The sequence below is a fragment of the Polyodon spathula genome, chromosome 2, assembly GCF_017654505.1.
Source record: "Polyodon spathula isolate WHYD16114869_AA chromosome 2, ASM1765450v1, whole genome shotgun sequence".
Lineage (NCBI taxonomy): Eukaryota > Metazoa > Chordata > Actinopteri > Acipenseriformes > Polyodontidae > Polyodon > Polyodon spathula.
This window is the reverse complement of record NC_054535.1, coordinates 31,072,499-31,094,631: the sequence shown is the minus strand read 5'-3', so window position 1 is coordinate 31,094,631 and position 22,133 is coordinate 31,072,499. Positions and strand designations below refer to the sequence as shown.

Below are 22,133 nucleotides of genomic sequence, written 5' to 3'. Positions count from 1 at the left end.
AAAACAGCAACAGGACACGCAGCTTTTTGTTTTGGACTTACTGTTTAACTGCAATCACATCATTATCTCTAGTTGCAGCTATTTTCTGAACACTTCCCTGAATAGCATTGTTTGGTCTTCCCAGTCCCACTCCACTGTTTGTCAGCCTGGAACAAAAGCTGCTGGGGCAATTAAAGCATTACATTAGGATTGACAATGGTCAACATATAACTGGGTGCTGCTGCTTTTGTTTAAAAAAATAAATAAATGCCCCACCCTTTTCCACAAAAAGCACACGTTATATTTTTTGCATGCGATACATATAAATAATGGTATGTGCATTTTATGTACAGTATTTATTTATTTACGCATGATTGCTACAATGCACACATCACAAACATCACCCAAATTAAGAGAGATTTCATTATCTGCATTTAAATATTGACAATGAAATCAAAGGAATAAACAAGTGTATTTATATAATTTATATTGTTAAATATGTTAAATATTAAGTGAATCTTTCACTGCATAAAATAAGGGATCTAATATATATATATATATATATATATATATATATATATATATATATATATATATATATATATATATATATAAAACCAGCCATGGCAATTTTTTTTTTTTCTTTTGTTGAACGTTTAATTATGTGCCTAGAACAATTCACTTTTAGATAGTGCATCCGAGAACTTAAACAATGTCACTCTGCTGAGTCTTCTGTAATTTAGTTCTTCTCTGTCCAACAAATTTGTAAGTGAATGTTTTTTTTTTGTTTTTTTTGCCTGTCCCAATTACCATTTTTTGTATTGCTCCAGCAGCTACAGATACTGTACCTTTGTCACATGTTTGTCTTGGCTAATGTCACACGTATAGGTTGCTCTGAGATTTGAGGTTTGCAACTGAGATTTGATTCAACATCCCTGTTAAGGCAGAGGCTAAAATGTAATTGTAAACAATGCCTGCTGTCAAATGTCCAGTAGGCTGTGAAAATGCAAAACAAAAAGGAAAATCAATACCCACCATGGTTTACTGTTTTGGAATTACACAGCAGATTGTGATGCTGACAGACATGGCACAACATACTGAACCAGTTCTTATCAAAAATGCTATATGCTATACCAGTACATTTTACTAAGAGTAATTTCTAACAGTATTTTGCATGGATATGGATATTGCATCAGTCTCTCTATTCTGCTGTGTCAGTGAAAGGTTGCAAATTGCCTTGCCCTTTCTTCTGTGATTGTTCTATCCCAGGCCACCCCCTTGTCCTGAGTGGCTTGTCTCTCATTGCAGTGACCTGGCCTGGATTTTCATCATCCCCCAGAGAGTACAGCCAACACTATATTCAAAATTGCTAATCAAGCAATGCACAAGTACCTGCAGATTTACTCCAGTCTACAGCAACTGCTTTACTACAGACATGCTGTGGTCAGGGCTGTCTAGCACAAACAGATTGAGGTCAAATTAGTTAAGGTTGTCTGCAGAGGCAATGAAAAATGAAGTTCAACTTCCATTAAATGCCTACGACAGGTATATTTAGATACTGTAGCTCACAGCACACTTATGTTTGGCTGTTTTAAAGTAGCTTTGAAAAAGCCTCGCTCATAACCACACAGCAATAATACAACAGACTACCGTATAGTGTCTCAAACATAACAGAAAACCACAATAACTTTTTACAACACATGGTACAGTATTTAGGCATGAAAGATGGTTATGAAAGTTTGGCACACTAAATGTATTGACCTTTACTTATACCATATCAAGATTAGTTCATTAGTTCATATGTAGATATACTGGTAAAAAAAAAATCCAACATGCCTGCGGCTTCTCTGTATGTCACTGCTATTGTGTGTTATTTTGGTTTTTTTGCACGAACCAGCCACCGATCCTTCATAATAAGAGCAAACTTAACACTGCAAATTACAGTTTACCGATTGTGACCAACGCTTACTACATAGTAAGCTGATAAACAACATACATTACCAGATGCCAGCGGACTTCATCCAAAAATATGCAAACTTAAAAAGGCACCTGTCAGATGCAGAGCGCCACCTATAAACTTTGGCATGCCTGGAGGTGTCAACAGAAAGACTTATTTTAATGTATACTGTATAACGGGAAATTTTGGTTGTTATTAACTTCAGTGGATTTGCTAAGTTGGGGGATTTTTTCAGAGCACGTTCACAAAAAAGTCAGTTTTGAATTTATACTTTTAACTCCAAAAAACATTTAAATAAATGTTTACTTAATTAAATATGTCTGCTAAAACAGTATCTCATTTACAGTAACTTGCTACAGCATCTACAATGTAACTGCTGTAACTTGGAGAATAACAAAATAGTTACTGCACCACATGTAATATTGCAAGGGAGGTAAGCGAATGTTGAAACTGCTGGTGAATGATAAACAGATGCACAGCTGCAAAGTCTTAATATAGGCACTGTCAGAGCGAAATAGAATAACCTGTTGATAACCATAATATAGATGTGGCAAAATGAGGTTCTGCAATACTGAGAGACTGTTACCCTAACCATTTCCGTTCTCATTGTTGCACTGGCAGGATGCCCATTTGCACAAACCACTTCCCAGTGCTGACGTAGATACATTTCTAAATGAAATAACAGCAGCATAACCTTGCGTATATTTATTTAGCTATTCGTGGAGGCGAGGATTTTGAAAACTTATAAAAAGGTGAAGAGTCCGGAATAAAGTTATTTCAGTATACTGCTGTGGCCATTAACAACAGATTAATATGAATTATGGGCCTATAATGGGTGTGTGTCTGTGATGGACAAAGAGTAGCACCGAAAAGGGGCCGTATTTGAAAGGTCAGATCTTTCAAAGTATTCAATATTATATTTTTCTGTGCACACAGAAATAATGTAAAAGCCAGAATGTTCAATCATCCAGCCCCAATCAAGCTTGACGTAAACATCTTGCTTAATACAATGGCAGCAGTACAGCATATAGCAAGATTACAGTCACGCCAGACAGCTGCAATTGTACAGTATTACAGGGCACAGAGAAGGTATTTATGTTAATCTGGTATCACTCCTCTTGGTAAGAAAGTCTTCCTGCAGACCATACCATACTATATTAATGAGTCACTGAGTCGATCTGTTTTCATAAACCACCATCACACAATCCAAAAAGAGGGCTAATGACAACAAGTTTACAGTATTTGTGTGTCCAACTAATTTATGTTTAGTCTTTGACTCCTGGATACTGGTGTATTTTCTGATAATTGCCCAAACAGACTGCACTCAGTTTTCTTAGGTTACAGAAGTTTTTAAATGCCCATAAATTATAAATCATGTCATTCATCAGTCAAGAATGAAAAGAAAACCTAATTATTACAATATAAACACAGAACCATTCACTATATATTTTGTCTGTGTAAATGAAATGAATCAAGAATTTTAAAAAAGCAGACTGAGGCATAGTACTGTGCATGTCATATCAATGTTTTTGTTTTATTATTACAGAAAAATGATCAAATACAGTATATTTCATTGGAAAGACAGTGATGGAAAGTATTTGGAGTTTCCCCGAATGGCTCTGTTGGTAGAACACTCCTGGTATGCATGTGGCAATGGTTCACACCCAGCGTTCCCTCAAAGGCTATCGCATTTTTCGCAGTAAATGTCAACAACCTTCGCACTCAGTTTACTAACTTTCGCAAGTTATTATCAGAAACATGGCAGCTGTACCAACAAAGAAATAAATGCAAAGTTTCAGTAAGACAGAGCTAAAATAAATGTGATTATCTAGATCAGGATGGTACGATAGTATTCATAGTTTTGCTGTAATTCGCGTTATCATGTACCAGTCAATACCATTAAATATAGTAATGCCAGTCATAAAAAACACAGAGAATAAGAAAGCAAATACAATGGCAGCAATGGCAAAGCACTGCATTGTTGCTGAAAAACTAAGGTACTCGAAGTAAACAAGCTAAATTAATTGTGTATTTCATTATTGTTTAGTTTATTTCTTTCCACTCTACCTGCCTTTAATGAAGCTACAGTGAGAAATTTTAAACCATGTCTGTTTCTCAGTTCTTAAAGGAAATTGATCACTTTACTGTGTAAAGGATGTAGTCACTACACTACACACCATTGGTTTCATAAAGACATTCTGTCTGGAGACACGCCTTTAAAATCTTACAAATAACACTGCAGAATTAGGAAAGAAACAATTGCGAGGATTAATTATGCGTTTACATTAAAAGGGGCGTTATTTAAATTACAAAATCGGGTAATACATAGCAGTAGACCTGTTTTAGAGCAATGAGTCAGTCAACACGCCTTCATCAGTGTTTCATATTTTATCCTGGTTATTATTATAATGCTAGTAAAACACTAAACTTAATTTGTAGAGTACTGTACATAGGATTACTCTCACGTGACATTGCTGGACTGTTACTAAACGGTTTTATATTTTGTATTGTTATTGTTTGCCAGCAATAAGCTAAACAGGTCTTTTCAAAACACCTTTATCTGCAGACTGAACTACTATGTTAGTGGAAGACTGTAAATCTGATTCTAACAACTGTGCTGGACATTTGGTTTTTTGAACTGTTGTAATACAATTCTTAGGTTGTTCTGCTTATTTTAATGCCAGCAACGAGACAAGTGATGTCTACAAACATTAAGACAGGTCTGAAGTGTCTTCAGGTGCTTTACTTACTATTACAGCAACAAGAGCCTGATTTGAAAAAAAAAAAAAGAATTGTGGTAATATTTATTAAATGCAATTATTTTAAGTAGCAATATTATATTTATGTTCAAATGCCATATTTAATTATTAACACGTTGATAAAAAGTGGGAACAAATGGAATTGGCCATTTTTGAAAAAACAGAATTTGCTAGTCCCAAGAATGGAACGATTAATAACCCTAAAGATGTTTACAATTGAAGGCAGTGCAGACGCCACTGTTTTATGCAGTAGTATAAAGCAATTTTATGCAGGCCACCAGTTAAGCATGCAGTCTGTATCTATGATAACAACTGACAGCGCTGCATAGGATTAGAGAATGCTTCAAAATCAGAGGCAGAGCCACAATAAATGTCTTGTTCAAATTTAAAGTAAATTGTAAAATTGTTGAGATACTTGTGTTGGAATATTTTTTCAAAACTGTATAATGCAACAAATATATTAAAAGGGTTAATGTGTGGCTGAAGGTTTCTCACTGATAGTTGACCCTTTCTCAGTCAAAATGGCAAGTTTCTCAGTATCTGAAAAGCTTAGAGGGAAAGCTATACACACAGATCTAGTTGGTCTAAATTGTTTAGAACTTTTAAAAATGACCTACTGTCCCCATTATGTGGTTTGCAACTTTTCTTTTTGAACTGTTCTGCATTATTATTGTTTTTTAATTTACATGATCTTGCATCTTTTATTATTCTATTTTCATGTAAAAAAACATGGCTTTGTTATTCAGCAGATTTATGACTATACATATCTGTTTTTTAGTATAAATTGTTTCTATGAAGACAGAATGCTACAGTACCTAAGGCAACAACACGGTCCATGGGGTTAAACATTACCTACAGCATCTCAACTAAGAACAATAAACTGGACTGTACTGTAGCAGCAGTGTAGACGGATTATCCTATGGCTCGGGGTTTCAGTTCCTGAAGTGAGCATTAAACAATAAATAAATAACATGCAATTGTTAAATTAATAATGATTGAAAACAACAGCAAAGCCCAATCATTTTCTCACCAGGTCAGGTTGATTTTGCACTACAGCATGTGAATCTTGTCTTTTAATCTCTTTGGTTGAGCTTGCCCAGCATTTCAGCATACAGTAAAATTACTTTGCAGTACAGCTTTCCTTTCAGGAGAATGAATTTATTGTTTCTACTTTTAACAAGTGGCTGAGTGTCAGAAGAAAGGAAAACATGATTTATTGCAGGTCAGTCTAAATACCAGGTCTGGCCTTACCAACATCATACAGAGTGAAATTTGATCTCACTTTGAAAATACTAATTCAATCAAATTCAATCCAGTTATCCAGTAACGGTCAGTTTCAGTGGCAAAAGAAGTAAACTGACTAGGTAGTAGACTGACTAGGTAGCAGTTTCTGTAGTTTTTAAATATGGAAAGGGTTGGTTTATCTGCCAAATTGGAAGCAGTCAACCTCTGAGACAACATGCTCCACACAGCGCAGCAGCCCCTGTCCTCTGCTTCAAATAATATAATAATTACCCAATAAGAGAATTACCACACCATACAAGAATACATTCTGCAGTTTGTGTTTGTTTTCTGTGCTAGGTTTTTCCCACTACAGTACCTTCTACAAAAAACAAAATTATATTACTGAAAATGGATGCATGACTCAAAACGCCTTGGCTTTGCCATAAAATGTCTTCAGAATAGCCCGATATTTCTCCTAAGGAAAAAAAAGGGGGGGGGAACTGTAGCTTTTTCTGCAATATGCTCACAGCTGACGAAGCACCTATTGATTTTTTTTTTTTTTTGACAAAACCAAAGAACACCCACAGACAAACTGAAACATACTGGAGGCATGGTGCAGTCGGTCCATAAAGACTCACTGTATAGTGTCCCAAGCCTCATAATCCCTGTCTCCCGCAGAGTTCAGACGCATGACAGGTACCTTGTGAGCTGATTAATTGACTGCTTAGTAAAGTTTAAAGTGGTCAGCACTATGCAGCATTAATGTTTGTTTACAAAAGCGGCCCTGTTCCCACAGGAGGTGCTTTGGATTAAAATATAGGACTATTCCGGGTGACCTAGTCTGCAAGGCACGAAGTCAAAGTTGGCAGGATGTAGTAGATGTCCTATGCCTGTAAAGTAAGCAATCATTTAGCCTATTTTAAGTGTTATCAGTTTGTTTCCTAATCAGTGATGAGAGCTAATTCTAAAGAAACAGATTAACCATACTGCCGTTTAATCCATGTGTGCTACTCCCGTTATTTTCTAAAAACAAGTGAAATCATCTATATAGTCATTATTCCAAACAGTAGAAAAGGTAGTCTACCCTTTACTGCAACAGAAACTGTCTATTTTGTGTACTTTCACCCTGCACTTAAGTCCAATTAAGTTATGTGTATCGGTCCAGGTTCAATTATAAGCTTGTTTCAATTTCAAAAAGAAAACTGGACAGTATTTATCAATTGACAACCAATAACCACTCTGGGCTCTCCTCACTGATTGGTAGATATGGGCATCCGGGGCGGGTTTAGTATCCTAGGAGCTTTCAGCTGATATTGTCAAGTGTCCAAACAATTAAAAAAAAAAAAAAAAAAAAAAAAACATACAATAATTACTGCAGCGCATCATGTACAATCAATCATTTACCATGGTTGCAAACTATTTTGTACAACCTGATATGTCGAGTTACGATCCAGCGGCAGACAGACAGCAATGAAAAACGAAAAAGGTTACGGATAGTGAGTGCATTGCTTCAAAACGAAAAGGTAAAACACAATTAAAAAATAATCTGTTTCTGAAACAGTGACACGTGACAATGTTTAATATTATTAGTTTCACACATGACAGACGGCTACAGTTGGGACTGATTTAAAACAAACAAGAGTAATGCATTTTATACATGATCTCTGCATCATCCTGTATTTGTTCACCGACGCATATTCTCAGTAATTTTAGAAGCAACGACACAGATTACGTTCTCGGCAGTAAATTAATATATACAAGACACTTTTTAATTTCAGTGTATTTGATTTCGTTAAAATATTATCAATTTGTCATCATGGGGTCCCATTCGATAAATAATTTGATTATTATCGTTACATGCCTACCTGATACCTGTGTGCCATTATTTCTGAAAACAAACTGATTTGGGGCTCTGATGTCTTATGAAAAAGCAAGCCCAAAACACGGCACCACTTTCTCACAATTTAGTCAAATTCTTTTTTTAAATTACGTAGCGCAGTAACCTCCACAGTATGTATGTAACATGTAGACTCGGTGTTCTGGTCACTGGCCAGTCTGTTCCATTCAGGAAGTAGTTTCTATTTTATGACGTCAAAAACAGTACAAAAAGCAGAACAAAGCTGTGCTAATAGTATCCAGTATTATTGTACAGTCGCTACTGTTTTATTGAGCTTTAAATAAAAACTTTCAGTTGGAAACTTTTCATGCTCAGGCCAGGTGTTCTCTCTAAATGAAACGATATATTTCCTGCGTTTCACAGAGTTACAAGAAACTCTAAAAAAAGAGAAATGTCTGCACGTTTAAGCTATTGGCTTGTAGTGTATTCATTACCTACCTAACCCTATGTATGCTGCATCTAGAGTACATGATCCCACTTGAAGAGATGTGGATAAGGATGGATAAAGATTGTGAGGTAAAACTATCTGGAAAGCAATTAGATCAATGAAAGCATTACTTGCAGTACATTCTTTGTCTGCTTCACCTAATTTGTTAGTTTTTTTTTCTTAAGAATTTAACTCAATTATTTAGTATCTGATGCAAAAATAATCCAGTAAAGGTACTGTTAATTTTAAACATGCTGGCACATGGGTCAAATTTCGCTGTGTGTCCTTCCTTCGTTATATTAACTGTGATAATCAGCAGTATAACTAGGGCTTCTGATTTCTGGTGTTTTCTGCCGACTTTTCTACTCTCTTTTAAAAATTCAGTTGATACCTGTTAAGCCTTTTGGTATCTCAAATCACAACTGAGAATAAATTACATTTACAGGGTTTTTGTATTAAACAACTACGTGGGCTTTTAAATCTTAAGTCTTATTTTTAAATTTCAAAGCAAAAGCCACTCATCTTTATTAATCTAAATACAGTCACACTTCATATAGCTTTAATAAAGATTAGTCGCATATTAACATTTTGCGATCTCGTCTGTACGTTCTGCTTAATCAGAAATTAAGGCTTGGCCAATTAAAAAGCCAATTTAGTTGTTTCACAAAGAAAGAAAAAAAGATCTGTAAAATTAAAATCAACTTAATATTAACACATTTCTCAGTTGTGATTGAAATACATGTTGAATTCTTAAAAGGAGAGTAGAAAAGTCAGGGTAAAGCACCGAAAATCATTCTTTACACAAGGTGGTTGAAAAGTAGGGTCTTGGCTGCTAAAGAACACCAATTTCAAATGACTTGACTTTTTTCACAGCAAACAGAAATGACCTTCCTTTAACTCTGTATATGTGAAACACAGGCTTTCCCATGATTTCCCCATACACAGCTAACGCTTAATGACGTTATCTTTCGACTCCCGTTCAAGCCTAGTTGCAAAATTTGCACATCACTAGTTTATCACCATCAGCTGCATATATCTCCTCATGCTCAAATTCTTTCAAGCGTTGTTTATTTGTTATGCGTGGTTTAGGCATTTTAGAATCAAACGTCTCTTCTCTTCCATCACAATCTGAATTCCCAAACGACCCGCTCCAAATTATACATCTGTGCAAGTGCTAGTCAGAGCTTCAGTTTCCCTTCACACCGTGTCCAGACTACTGTACTGCCGACCACGGATGGGAGCTCCCAGGGGACGGTGCACAATTGGCCGAGCACCGCCTGGGGGGTAGGGCTTAGGTTGCCAGGATGTCCTCAGCTCACCGCACACCAGCGACCCCTGTGGTCTGGCCGAGTGCCTGCGGACTTGCCTGTAAGCTGCGTTGTCCTCAGACGCTGTGGCTGCATGGTGAGCTTGCAGTGTGTAAAAGAAGCGGTCGGCTGACAGCACACGCTTTGGAGGACAGCATGTGTTCGTCTTCACCGCTGCAGAGTCAGCGAGGGGGTGGTAGCGGTGAGCTGAGTCTAAAAATAATTAGCTATTCCAAATTGAGAAGAAAATGATAAAAACAATTGGCGACTACTGAATTTAATAATAATAATAATAATAATAATAATAATAATAATAATAATACTGAAAACTGAATAAAAGTATCAGTATCTAACAGTTATGCATAAACTGATTCCAATTCCTGTACTATACCGTATAAAATCACTTGCAAGTGAGCAGAATTTCTGTATGTGTGAAGTTGGCCATATAATTAAGCTGCCAATTTCCTGAAGTCAGCTATGGTGTGCATGACCTGAAGCCACTCAAAATGTAGGGGAAGCATGCCCAAAAACCTATCGGCAGAGAATTTTATCATGCTGAGCAGAATCCAGTTTCCACTTGCACGCTATGCATTTTTTTGGAAGAGCTCATCATCTCTCAGAAGTGCCTGCCTGGCTTGATTCTCGCCTGCAATTCCAAGAGCTGACAGTAAGAGTAAGACCCTTAAATCATCAAGAGGTTAATAGTTGGATTCATATTCATTACTCTCAGGCTTATTCATCACTTACCTCATTTTCCCTAGACTTGAGTTTGCCCGCTGCCAGGGACATTTAAATACAAATGTGTGCTGATAATATTAGATACAGCTAAATATTACTACAGTGTGGACCCCCTGTAATCAAAGAGCGGGTGGCATGTGCCCCCTCTGCTCTATGGATTTACTTTATTTTTTTGGTATTGCGGTTGCCTTTAATTTATTTTTCTGCACATACTACTACTTTGTATATGATGTAGAATACGTGATTATAAAATCTAACACTAGTATGTACAACACTCTTTCAAATAATATTAGGATTTTGAATGTGCGGTTCTTAAGAATGGTATTATTTATTGTCACTGCTTTTCTTTACAAAATTAAGCACTGCCTGTGAGACAATTCTTAAAACTACTCTCTTTCTGTAAATTTTAATAAATTATGAATGTATAATGAATTTATAATGACGTAGAGCTGGTGCTACTGTAGGACCCACAAGAACTTCATATATTTTTACTTTATGTCAACCATAATTAGAAAGCAAGTTGGTCAGAGGATGACTTAATTACTTTTCTGTCCAGTTCCTTTTAAGTACAGCACTCTCTCACAAAGGTGAAATTTTACAGTAGACAAAAAAACTGGTGAACTAAATTGTGCTAACGGAATAGTTTTTGTAGATCTACAAAATTTCCAGAAACCTTAAAAATGGAAGTGTCAATCTATTACCATTGATCACTCAGTACATTCACTTTTTAGTTAAAAGTCACTGGATATACATTTTCTGCCCCAAAAAATGTATTCATGAAGTACACTGCAATTAAATGCCAGTGTTATAAAAAAAATACACTGGGGAACAAAGATGGAACACAATTAATTAGAAACACAAGGACTGCTAAATATAAACCTACAGCAGTGTACAGATTCAGCCATTTTTCCCACAATGCACTTCCAGCGTCAATCAAATTTAAACAAGTTTAGCATTCTTGGGGAGGCAGGAGACACCTGAAAGCCAGTGGGACATGAGTCACAGCCGAAGTCAATTACAGATCAAAGCATGTGAAACTTCTTCCAAGTTGTTATTTTGAATAGTTCCTCAATGAACACATCCAGAAAATAGAACACACAGTGGAAAATGGAAAGATGGACTCAAACCAGTTGCATCACATTTGCTAATGAATACCACACTGCCATTCTGGAGACATTGCAAGAATTGATACGCACAGAAAATACATAAATCTAATGACTAAGGGAAACTTCAGCATCTGAAAACAAACTTTAGTAGCCCTCAAATGTAAAATATGTACATTATAAACAGAACAGGCCGCTTTCAACTGTCTTCCTTTATATTACTGTACATCTAATGCAATGAAAAACTTCAGTTTCAATATAGTCCTTTAACTGTCCACAAATTTAAAGGTCAGTCACAATAAAGCAGAAGTAATAAAACACATCAATATTCAATATGATTTACTGTTTGTAGCCTAATCATATTCAAAAGGACATGTGTGCATGCACACTATAGGCCTAACTATTGCACTGTGTTCAGAGTTTAGAGTTCATGTGATCAAACTGATAGATAATCAGAAAATACAATCCTATTTAGAAGAGCATGGTGAAACCTCCTTGATAGTTCTCTTTCATTCATTCATTCATTTTACTAGTAAGTAAATACCAAACCAGAGACTACAGTAAATCAAATACCATTAGCATGACATATCACACCATTTAGTGTCTGATAATCCCTACTGGTTAGCAAAGCAAGTAGCCCACTAAATACTGTATCATGATAATAGGGCTTAGTTCATCTACACTAGCCTCATGATGATTTAATGATGTTCCCAGAAGTGCCACAGAAACTACTGGTTGATCCATTTAAAGGTTTTCTGGTGTACTCTTTCAAAGCTGTTTTGTGCAACAAGGAGAAAGAGCAGCCAAACAATAGACAGCAAGGTATGCCAATAGAAAGTGTAAGGTTTTGAAATGTGAAAAGCAGCACAAATAAAAAATATTTAGACTATTAACTGGAACCTTCATGTTACGCCTTTTGAGTTTTATCCTTGACAAACTTACCTGACAATTATGTAACTAAAATAACAGTAATGTTTACATTTAGCCATGGTAAGTAGACTACTGCATTGTTTATGCTGCTCAAAGCCTCTTTTAAAAGCAGCAGGAAGCTCAATAAATTCATTTAAAGTGTGTAGAGGCTATTTAAATCACTTAGGAAGATTTTTTGAACCATTACTTTATGTCCATTCACTCGTATTTATATGTCTTCTTAATGTAGATATATTAAGATTGTGTCACTAAACTCGCATTCTGGTATATTACTGTTAAATGGATGTAAAGTGATTTACTGACTCATGAAATGTACTGTTTAAAACAATACAACAGACAGACTAAATACAAGTGTTTCTGTAGTTATTCTGTAGTTTTATACCACTGATTCTTAGCTTGTGTCATTTAAAGACACAGAATAATTAGACGTCACTTCTGGTGATGCCTCCAGCGATTTCAGATCCTACAGTGTTAATGTAATTAATTTTCATTTTACTTACCATTTGTTTACAAGTTGGTTTTAGTTGTTAAACTAATTCATATCTAGTTCCTCATTTATATCACTTCAGAAAAAGGTATAATTTACAATTAGACATGCTTCAGATGTGCATACAGATTTATGAGCAATCAAGCTATTTTTTGTTACATCTACTGTGATGGAATTATAAATGTGTGCTACAGTATGACGACTGAATTTGGTCTAGACTTGAGGTGGACATTACTGTTCATTTATACATTTTTGTGAGTTTTACTCAAAAACTCTGTTGATACCATCTGACGTACAATAACATGCCTTAAGAGTAGACTTCATTACAGATTAAGCTGACAAGCAAGATATTATTGATTTCCTGTAGAACTATACATTCAAGTTGACACCTGGACTAACTTAGCAGCTGTTTTCTTCCAGGTAATATGAAGTTACGTACAAATGTACTGTGTTCAATAAATGTTTGTCTTTCAACTTAACGGAAATCCTTAGATGCACAAAATTGTTTTATTTGTCCCTGCTGTGTGAACTTTGACATCAAGGAAAGGAATGGGCCAAATTCATCTATGATGGTTCCTGGCAAAAGGTAATCACCCCCCAACCTAAATCTTTTTCTTTAACACTAGTTAAAATGACTGAATCGGTTTCCATGTGGAAAAGTGGAACCCTTGGCATTAAAATACTAGCATTAAATGATTTACCAATCCAATTCAAGTATGTCAATTTACAATGGGTAAGAGATTTAGCAAAAAAATTCCTGAAAATTTTGGTTAAGTAATCTTTAGAAACTTTAAATATTAGCACTTCATAATTTAGTTATTTTCCTGGTTGTAAATTGCTTTGTGATGACTTAACCATGAAAGACGCTATAGAAAGCCAGAATTATTATTGTATACTTAACACAGCAACCTGAATTTTTTCCCCTCCGGCATGGTTCTTGGAAGGAGAGCTCTTTTGCATTTGTCCTACAATTTTAGCAAACTAAACAGATTCATTATGAAGATTTGTACTGACCTCATTCTCCAGTTTTAGCACTAGTATCTTCGGCCAGTTAACCATGATTTAAGAAGTACTTAAAACAAAAATATTAGCTATTCCAGAATTTGACAAGTACAAGTTACAGTACATTTAAAAAACAAAGTTGTTCTACATATTTAGATGCGGGATTTCCTACTCTCTCCTCTTTTGGGCAATATAATGTGCTTAACATTTTAAATAAACAAATTCTAAATCCAATGGAAAGACAGTGTAGTTATATATAAAAACAAAAACCTACTTGAATCCCCAACAAATTGTGAAAGGTGAACTACAATGACCCAAGTTGTATAGCAAACACTGGCCCACAAAAAGATAATATTTAAAAGTCTATATCAGGGAGAGGCAACTAGCCATCCACTGGCCACATCCAGCCCGCCAATTTATTTGATATGGCCCGCCAACAGTGAAGATATTATTTATTCTGCTGCGATAAACATACATTAATGTGAGTATAACTCACCTGTTTCAATGTGGAAGACCAATCGCTAGAGGTTAGGGTTAACTGCTGACTACAAGGAAATTCGATACCCTGAACGTTTCTTCTGAGAGCGAGGCAGGAAGCGGCGCATTGACAAACTTGTGGGTGATTCTTCGACCTTTAAACTTTGTTTCATTATGAGAAGAAAGGTACACAGAATATTTTACAGAACATGCAGTAAGCCCCAATGTCTTGTATATTTGCAATTCGTGTCACTGACAAGGGAATACAACTTGAACCGTCACTACAGTACCAATCACAAAGCAAAGTACAACATATATACTGGTGATGCTACAGATGTCATAGCTGGTCTAACAGGCAAAGTTTTAAGGCAGCAGAGTTGTTTTTCCAAAGTTAATACAGTATAAACTTCGAGTCTTACTGCATCGTACCTTGTTGCTCTCGAGCTGGCATGGGCTAAAACATCACTGATTGATGGTGAAACAGTGAAACGATGTGCAGTGAAAAGGGCATTTGGCGATGACAAAACGTCAAAAGATTTCAAAACAGTACCTCTTTCTCGACGTACAGTTTCACAAAGCGTTTCAGATATGCATGAAGAGGTGTCGGATGCAAGTCAGCTACTGATATACGTATGGACAATTTAAAGTAATTTTAACGTGCAGAAAGAACTTATGAAGATAGCCTCATTACAATAAACAACAAAGTATTCTGATAATCCTGAAAGTAAAAAGTTTCAGGAAAAACTGGAGGATTGGTTTTCTTTGCGATATCGCATTTTTGACTGACATAACCTGACATCTGAATCATTTGAATTTGCAGTTGCAAGGCAGGAACCAAACTGTGTCAAACCTCGTTGCTCACCTGGATGGTTTCAGAAGCAAGCTCACACTTTTAGTTACTCAGCTGTTGCATTTGGATTTCACCTACTTTACAACATGTGCTGAACTTGCATCGTTGCTGCAAGAGTTCAGCTGGTACACTACTGACATTGAAATGCTGCAGCTTAATTTCAACAAACGTTTTCAAAATTTTGAAAGTTAACAACCTTATCTGATATTTTTTAATGATCCACTCACAACTGTTCTAAGTGATCAGCCTTCTGAACTACAATTAGAACTATGCGAAGTGCAGAGTGATGCTTTCTTTGTTGCAAAGATGAATGAATGGGACATTCAGTTCTGCAAACTATTTCTTGTGTCCCGTTTCACAGATCTGAGAAAGTGGGCACTGAAATTGTGTTCTATATGTTTGGGACATCTTACATTTGTGAAAGTAGCTTCTCTACACTGCATCATTTGAAGTCAAAGGAAAGGAACCGACGAACAGATGAAACATGCTTCCATCTTATGCAGGTTGGATGCACTACAATTGCTGTAGATGTACCCTGCTTTGTGCACAAGCAGGCTTTCCCTCAAGTTTCACATTGACTGGCAAAACACTGTAACAGTGATAAGTAGAAGAGAAAAAAAATGTTATTTTCATTTATTAATACCCTGCTCTTCTGCACACTGAAACCAGGTTAGTAAACAATGTATATTTAAAACTGGATTGTTGTTGTTTTGAATTTAAAAGATTGTAGTATAAGGGGCTTTTATATTTAACACCACTTCTGTTTTACACTGTAATACACAGTTAATGTTGTATTGTAGCAAACATTGTTCAGTAAGGCACTGAATTTGTAGACTCAAAATAATGTGTGGTCTGCCAAAGGCTTTTTTTGGATTTTGTGGCCCACTGCTACCTTAAAGTTGCTCATCCCTTGTCTACATTTTTAACAGAAGCTACCAATTAAAATGACTTCTCAAAAGCAAAGCTAATGCTGAAAAATGTAAGTACACTGTAGCCTAATAAACTCACAAACGCAATTTTTATTTAAAATATAACAGTTATCAACAATTACGAAATCCTCAACCAAAAATACGGGATTATAAGACCATGCCCCTTCCCCTAAAATAGAAGAAATCTTGAAACTAGTAGTAAAGAGAAGGAATTAACAACACACTAATTTATATATGTCTGTGTTACAAAGTGCCAATGCAGCTTTTCTTCAGTTCAGATAATGTATCAAAAGGCAGAGACAGAAATGGAAGTTAGACGGAGAAGTTGTTTATATTTTGAACAAAACAGTACTGTATACTGTAGAAATATTGCATGAATCACTAGTATAGGCAATTAGGGGCATGCTGTAGGAGTGTTATATCTGAGGCGCGTTATAACTGAAAGCCTTATAGCGAGGGAGCACTGTGTGTGTGTATATATACAAGTCAACATACCCCGTCACAGATCAGATTAAACCATGAGCAGTGATGGAAAGGCACGTGACCATAGGCGCCTAACCCATGGGGCAGAAGGGGCACATGCCCCCCCACTTTGACTACGGGGGGGGTTAAACTATATATTTTGCTCCTCCACTTATTTCGTTCATTACTTAAGGCTCTAACACTGTATAAGAGCAAATACTGTTTTAGTTACTTTCTAACACTAGTCTAAAGACAATGGAAATCATGTCTGTGACAGGACACCGTAATGAAGCTCAGTTTGCAGCTACTGGATTGCAAATCAACAGGAAAGACATGATTAGTCCACAATTCTGTCATCAGCTGGATCCAAACAACACCCTCCCTCAAAATCAGCCAGTCAAACCACAAGAGTGTATAAGTGCAGGCTCGGTGACCTTTCTCCTGGTGGTCTGTGGTGGCCTATGTTTTGACACACGTGGTTTTGCTGTTGTGCATTTTTTATAAAAAAATTTAGGTTCATTTTTATTACTAAATTATATAAATATGGTTTGTATACGATTGTCCTTACATTAAACGTTTCTCAAATTAGGCCTTTAAGGTAATTCGCAACAATTTTCTTAATTAATAATGTGCATTATTCAGCACATGGGACGAATTTAAACTTATCGCATTCATCACCCTTCTCTTCACCAGTTGGTCTGAACAACATCGCATGCTGCTGTTGATTTTATTTCCATCTCAAATGTCACACCTATCGAAAGCCACAACCCCATGCGCGCATAGGCCACCACAACTAAGCCACCAGAGGCCACCACGAGCAAGGTCTCCGAGCATGCAGTTATACCCATCTCAGTGAAACTGCCAACCCTGTTAAAGTTCTTTCCGCACCACCCAATCCACTCCATGCCAGCTTGAATGACCTCCTGCCTCCAACAACAAGTTGAGAGTCGGACTCTATAGTACATGGACTTCAATAGTTGTACAGTTAATGTATACCAATGTCCAGATCAATTATAATGAGAAAGAGTAAGACCCCAATAAATAAATGTTTGCCAAATAATAATAATAATAATAATAATAATAATAATAATAAACGTTTTCTCTACGTTTGTCATTTTTTTTTTTTAATTCTAATTATGTTAGGGGCCGTTTTCCTCAGTGGAAGGTTACCTGGTGAAATATCAGTTCAAGGTAAATATAGGTTTTAAAGTTTGTTTTATAAAGATAAAATAAATAAATCGTTTTCGCGATGCGGACTCTACCATGTGGTAGATGACGTTGACTTTCGATAGTGCCTTCAAGTACGACTTGGGACGCATAACTCCAGTCTCGGTCATCTACTACATGACAGTGACTATTTAGGTTTTTCTATTTTGTTTTTGTTTTTGTTTTTAATCTTAGTTTTTTTTTTTTTTTTTTTTTTTGCAGTTCCAAGTTTTGAAGCTCACGTTCCTGTGCGTTGATATGTCTTTATTAGTTTTAGTGCTGGGGATTTGTTGTTGCAGATGTTCGGCAGCTGGATTGTTTGTAGTCGGTGAGGATGGCAAATTTACCCACTTCAGTATTGATATGTTTCCAAACAAATCAAAATTGACATTCATGGTATCAATGTTTAAGTAGCTTTTTGCGTTATCAGATTAGTTGTAGATTAGAATGTTAAAGGAAAAAGCCGGTATTATACCTTGTCTTTGGCAAGTTAAGTGAATGTTAACTTGGCTGTTGGTCAGGGGACACGACTACATGAAATATCAATACTTAAATATGTATATTTTGTAATTATTACATGCAAAAATATCTGAAGGTAGAGAGAGTACAAGACCATTATTAAAATGTAATGTTGGGTTTTAGAATAAAAAAATAGGGTAACGTTGCCGTGGTGCCACGAAAAATTAAAATTCCCACCAAAATATTTTATTTTTTTAACTTCGTTAGATTAAGCAGTAGTATAAATATATCAAAAATGGCACTTCAGAACCACACAACGGACTAACCACGGTAGCTGATTTTACTAAAATAAAAACGTTGGCTAAATTATATCGAATGTATATATCTATATATATTATATATATATATATATATATATATATATATATATATATATATATATATATATATATAATATCTAAAGAAGGGAACCTAGTTGTTCTTCGCTGACATTAATGTTCAGCTTTCATACCGGAACGTATGCTTACTAATCATTTAAACTCACATTCGTTGAATAATAAACATGTATCTATGTTATGTCCCTGAATGACGAAAACATGTAGATACTGATAAAAGAGTGACTCAATATTTACCAACGTAGCTCATGATATACTGAAGTATATCATCGGAAGTATATGACCGTCTCAGTTTGTCTGGGGCAGATATATTTCACATCATTTTTTTGTATTTATTTTAGTGTCCGAAGATGCGGCTCTCTAACGTACGTCAGTGTGTTGGTTGACCTGCACTGCCTGTCATATTGCCCTCAATCAGCTGTGTGAGGGCTGGCATTTAGTGTTTTAACCGATTATCACTAAGGATTGCAATGTGAGGGCGGGTGCTTATTGTTTCAACATATCAGCACCAAGCACTGCCCTGCAATAGGTAGCGTTTACTTTCCGAAAGTCTCGTAGCAGCTGGTTTCGCTGTGATAACTGAGCTTAGGCAATGTCTGACTGCAAAACGTGAAAAACAGTCAGGCATCCAGCATTACATTTAAAACACAGCCGAGCAAGGTATATTTTAACTGTTAACATACATATGTCAATATATCTAGCAACAAACAAGCCACATTATAACATGCTGTAAATGTTATTGTTTGTTTAGCACTTCCCTTTAAGAAGCTGCATGTTGGAATTATAGGTACTGTACAGCACCGTGTTACCTGTGTTTGAAATTAATAAATGCTCAGTTAAATATTCGATATTTTATGCTGAACACTTGTACAATTTTATTGGTTTATAATTACAAAAAAAACGTAACTTGAAAAAGATTTCGTTAAAAATTAGTTTTACCAGAGCTGCTTAGCAAAAATAAATAAATAAATAAATGTCGCGTCGCTACGCTCAGCATTTGCTTAATTAACTTTGCGCCCACCCCACTATTAAACTAAGTTAGGCGTCCCTGACCGGTTATATGTTCAGTCAAATCCCTCTACATTTTGTCACACGTAAAGCCATGGTTAAACGAGATAAATGCGGCTTTGCTCTTTCTGGTGGTCTCATGGAACCACAGCTGCTAGAATATGGCCTGGTTTCATAATGTCGGACAGTTTGGCAAACCAAGACCAGCAATTTGACCGAGGACCCCATTGCAGTGGCAGAGAAAGATGCTGCATTTCTAACCTGTGGCGTATCTCGCTAGCGAGCAAAGCCCCAAAGAAAACATTTACATTAACTACAGAACACGTACCACCTGCGATTCTGTTACTTCTGCATTACTTTGCGTTTACCAAACTCAACTTTTATTTAAAATGTAACAGTTATCGACAGCCACAACAAAATCCTTGTGACTGATCCGTCAATGAGATCAAAAGGCAATTCAATTCCCCTTCCCCCAATGGAAAAAAAAAAAAAAAACTCCGGTTTCTTGAAACTATTAGTAAATACAGAAATAACTGCAGATTAACAGGAAGAAAAAAAACACAATGACCGTCCTCGTTCACCTAATGTACAAGTTATATGACAAAAATCATTTCACTTTTGATAACGACCACTTTTGCAACTACCTCTGGATACTATTAATCCCAGTCTTGCTGTGTCAAGTGGAGAGGAAAAATCATAACATGTACTGTGCAAGTAATACACAACATTCACTTGGTCAAACTGGTACAAGACTTGGGTTAGTTCATACAGGCAGTGTACGGTTGTAATTGTAATAATCTTAAAGATGTGGAAACACGTGCATTTAAATTAAATATTGTTTTCTGACCTGTTGCGTCCGTTCGGCCGGGTTTTTCATCACCGCCTGTCTGAAACTGTTGTCCACGTAGGAAGCCATTCTCATCGTAAAGAATACAAAATTCTTAGATAAAAAAAATGGATCGTGTAGTTCTAATAAATTCAGACGACACCTATCCAGTCCTATTTTCCAATCTTTTTACTCACTAAAAACGTTTTTAAAAATCCACAACAAGATTATCTGTCCCCAGGCCACGGAGAGCGCCGGGGTTTCTTTTCTATTTCGATTCCAATCCCAGAGGACAAACTCGGAATCTGCCAGGAGACGTTTCCTTCTGACTTGTTCGCTGTAATGTTCTGTCTGGAAAATCGGAAAAAAGTGGTTCTGTGATCACTTAAAAAAACAAATTAAAACTCATCTTAATAATAATTTTAAAAGGGGTTTTAAGCCGGGAAGACTAGTCTACAATCGCCAGCATTACCTCTAAATGAAGAAAAAAAATACTGGTTTCCAATAAAATTGATGAAATCATGTCTCTTTATGTTCACTTGATTATGGTGTTAAAATCCCAAAATATGTTAAAAGGTGCTTTCAGTTCATTTAATAAGAAGAGTGAACATCCATGGCTTGCTCCTTTGTGCCACCATGGTGACTGACAGAAAACTCAGGGCGAGTCAATTTACAACATTATCGTTCAGGAAAAAATACAATAAGAAAAAGCTCTCTGTCGCCACCTACAAAAGAAACTGGAATAACACAGTGAAACTAAGGAAATCCATCTGTGCTGCCCCCTTTGAAATAAAACCGGAATAACACGTGAAACCGTCTACTGACGGAATGAACCCCAGAATGCAAAACAAAATGCATGTAAAAATCGAATGTAGTAATTTGTCACATATCCGCCCTAACCGTTTATTACAGTATTAACTTGCTTAGCGCACCTCCCGTCCCACACCTTAAGATTGTAAGCAAGTAATTGTTAAGGTTACTTTTATTGGACAATACGTAGTTGCATATAATATGATTCATTTTTATGCAGGGTATTATTATCTAGGCAGTTGCTATGCGTACGGCTGCTGTACATATAGGAAGAATTCTACTTTTCTGTTGATGTGTCACATGACTCTAAATTATGTTGTTATTCTCCTGGTGGATAGGGGGTATTTTATTAATACGGCTACAGCAACCTAAACAATAACATGCGTACGGCTGCTGTACATATTAAAATAATGTTGATATGCTACACAATGGCTAGAGCTTACAAGAAGCGCCACCTGTTGATAATACCAATGTATACACATGGCGTGTAAATGCTGTTTATTGTTTATCACTCAATGGCATGTGTTAATAACACATTTTAAAAAAGACTTCAGTCATTCAAACATATTCTGTAACTAGTATTTAATGTAATAACCCAATCCCAGGCAGTTCTGGTTTCTTTGACGGCCCAGGACTTACGTCACGTGATCTCCGTGTCCCACGTGATCACCTACTGCATTTTGCTGGCGCGGAGTAGGAGACACGTATTATCTACTAGCAGCGTACCATGTTCTTGTTAATAAACTTTTTCTAATTTGTATTTTTGATTGCACAAATACTACAGTACATTAAAAAAACATGTAGATCTCTGAAAAAAAAAAACTTCCCTAAGTAACCGGTGGAGTTTTGTCTTGATTAAAATGAGTCAACTAGTTTTATATATATATATACTATATAATAT

General features: G+C 36.1%; 1 protein-coding gene across 1 annotated transcript in view; it reads right to left on the bottom strand.

The window, feature by feature from the left end:
- Nucleotides 1-21,071, bottom strand: part of LOC121326444 (rap guanine nucleotide exchange factor 2-like) — a 139,834-nt gene extending 118,763 nt beyond the window's left edge. The window contains 1 exon segment of the mRNA XM_041269712.1: nt 20,444-21,071. Within this exon segment, the coding sequence (XP_041125646.1) occupies nt 20,444-20,518 (75 nt within the window). The 5' untranslated portion in view covers nt 20,519-21,071.
- Between the last annotated feature and the right edge of the window lie 1,062 nt (nt 21,072-22,133).